Below are 2,813 nucleotides of genomic sequence, written 5' to 3'. Positions count from 1 at the left end.
ACTGGAGTTCTACCGTGCAGAACAGAGTTTATACTGCTGAGGAAGTAGGCGGACCAGTATGCAAATACAACCATTATGGGGATTCTATGAAAAAGGATCAGCGCACCAAGAACCATTTCATTTGTGCGTAGACGTTCATCAGACGCTGAGAGACAATGGGATGTTGGTTTTCTACTCCTACAGGTATCAGTTTATTACTCACTGATGATTTTGGTTCATTTAGGTATTGAATATTTGTTTATCGCATATTGCTACACATTTGTTAAAAAATAGCCTACATTTTGGACATTCAGAAGGTTTTAATGCTTTTTTAAAAAAAAAACTGTTTGATTTTGGTAAATTTAGAGATTGAAGATGTTTTTATCGCATGATGCTACATATTTGTTTAAAAATACATTTTTGACATTAAGAAGCTTAATGTTTTTTTTTCAAAGAACTGTTTGTTTGTGTGAGTAGGTTGAGAATATGAGGTTTTAGCGATAGACATCCATAACTATGATGTTGAGAATACTGAGTATTTATGCTCTTCTGTAGTTTAGTTAAAAATGAGCAATAACCTCTCCCCTTCTCTTCAAATTCAACTTTATCTCCTAAATGTGCAATTGGAGCAAATCTAACATCAAATCTAAATAACACTGCAACAGCTACCGCAGCAGTTTAGCAACCTATAAAGATCTATAGCAGCCCATATATTACTGAAGTAAATGTGATACAGTGTGTGTGTTGATATGATGTATTTTGTTTATAGGTGAACCCCTGAGGATTGTGCTGATTGGAAAGACTGGAGTGGGGAAGAGTGCTGTGGGGAACACCATTCTGGGGAGACAAGAGTTTCTCTCACAGCCTTCTGCTTATTCTGTCACAAAATCTTGTACCAGAAAGAGTATAGTTAGTCCCAGACAGATTGAGGTGATTGATACACCTGGTTTTATAGACACTGAAAGAGATCCAGATGATGATAAAGATGAGATAGTGAAGTGCATTAAATACTCATGTCCAGGGCCCCACGTATTCCTGCTGGTGATTCAGGTGGGCCGCTTCACTACGGAGGAGCAGAATGCAGTCAGGGCCTTACAGGAGCTCTTTGGGGAAAAGGCTGCAGACTACATGATGGTGCTGTTCACTCGTGGTGATGAACTTGGGGGTAAGACTATCGGTGACTATGTGCGCAATGGTCACCCCAAACTGAGGGAAGTGATACAGAGCTGTGGTGGACGATATCATGCATTTAACAACCACAGCAGTAACCGCACTCAGGTTGTTTGTTTGGTGAAGAAAATAGATGAGATGGTGAAAGCAAATGGGGGAGGTCACTTCACTGAGGAGATGTATGAAGAGACACAGAGGGTCATGACAGAAAGAAACCTCTCCTGGAACTCACCTGAGATAGACAGGTATCTTACTTTCTCATCTCTTCTGTTGACGAGGGTGGAAGTCTTTCAAAAGATTCTTTATGAGCCACAGAGGGACATGAGACAAAGAAAGGAATCCAGGAGATCACTTGAGGCAGGCAGACCTCGGTTCAAATAATTTGATCATGCATCAAGTGATTCTGTAACATGGTTCGGCATCCTAAGTGGTTATTGAAAGGTTTTGTGATATTGACTTAAGACTATGGTAATCCACTTACTGAAACAACATTCCCAGAAGTCTGACATTTTCATTGTTCTACAATATCGAATTATATTTTTCAAAGCTGATCTTTTTTATTTATTTAAGTTTACTTTGTAGATTATTTTGATGTATGAGTGTGTGTTTAAATAATTAGTTTAAGATTACTTGTTGAAGGTGAATCAGGGGGTGTTTTGGTATCCAAATTTCCCAATGAGCTATTGATGACTGAGATATCTTTAAGTGATTATAGTTTGCTTGTTTGAGACGAGTGTTTCATATGTGACCAATACTTAGTTCTGTATTTAGAATCTCTTAAATCTTTGTTTTGTCAAAGTTATTACGCTTTGATCAAGCTTCCTTGACACAAATTACTTCCATGGGCTGACCCACATAAAGGGAGCCTGGAATGAATGGAGTGTTTTATATATCAGCAAGTAGCTGAGTGGCTGAACTCATTCACAAACATACCCCTCTCACAGCTCTCAAAAACTAAAATACCCAACTCAAAATAAATGAGTCATCTGACTCCATGTTTCTGCCTGATGTACCGATTAGTGTCTTTATTCACATAGAGAAGAAGAATGACAGACTGAAACAAACTAAAACAACGTGTGAAATTGAAAACTGAGAGTAAGAGTGAGAACCAACCACAGGCGTGCACAGCAAGAAGTGACTCACAATTAGGGATGCAAAGGGGCGCAACATTTCCGGTAAATTTCCATGGGAAGTTGAGCTCGAGAATTTTGGAAATGTTGATTTTTTTTGTGTGCAAAAGTTAGACTGTAACAGGGAACTTAAATGTAGTTGAAAACAAGACTAGGCAAGCCTAGCCCAGCTCAGTTGGACCCTGGATGCAGCTAGTTGTCTTCCAGAAACGTAAACCTATGACTTTCTGTTGTTTTTTAACGTCTTTGTCATTACCTAGCATATTGATTACTTGTTTCACTGAAGCCATGTTCATTTTAATACCAAGTTGATTTGCATACAGTATGTTGTATATGTGGCTAGGCAGTCCATACCTGCGTTATGTTCTGACAGCCAATCACTATGGACTGTGGGTTGTCGCAGGTGGTTATTTTTGGTTGGAGTAGGAAGTTCGGGTCCACTGTTGTAATCAGATGCTACTGTACTCTTCTAAGTAAAGTTAATGATTTGCCTCTGAGCCAACGTGTAGTTATTTTATGCGGCACGGGACATGA

The 2,813-nt window shown here is 39.0% G+C and overlaps 1 protein-coding gene across 1 annotated transcript; it reads left to right on the top strand.

The window, feature by feature from the left end:
* Positions 1 to 744: 744 nt before the first annotated feature.
* On the top strand, positions 745 to 1,530 carry LOC116218011 (GTPase IMAP family member 7-like; the record flags this gene model as incomplete). Its single annotated transcript, XM_031558062.2, has 1 exon — positions 745 to 1,530. A coding segment is annotated over one exon (786 nt), but the record flags the coding sequence as incomplete, so codon positions are not given.
* Between the last annotated feature and the right edge of the window lie 1,283 nt (positions 1,531 to 2,813).

The sequence above is a fragment of the Clupea harengus genome, chromosome 20, assembly GCF_900700415.2.
Source record: "Clupea harengus chromosome 20, Ch_v2.0.2, whole genome shotgun sequence".
Taxonomy (NCBI): Eukaryota; Metazoa; Chordata; class Actinopteri; order Clupeiformes; family Clupeidae; genus Clupea; species Clupea harengus.
The sequence above is the reverse complement of the archived record's forward strand: the minus strand, read 5'-3'. Positions and strand labels throughout refer to the sequence as shown.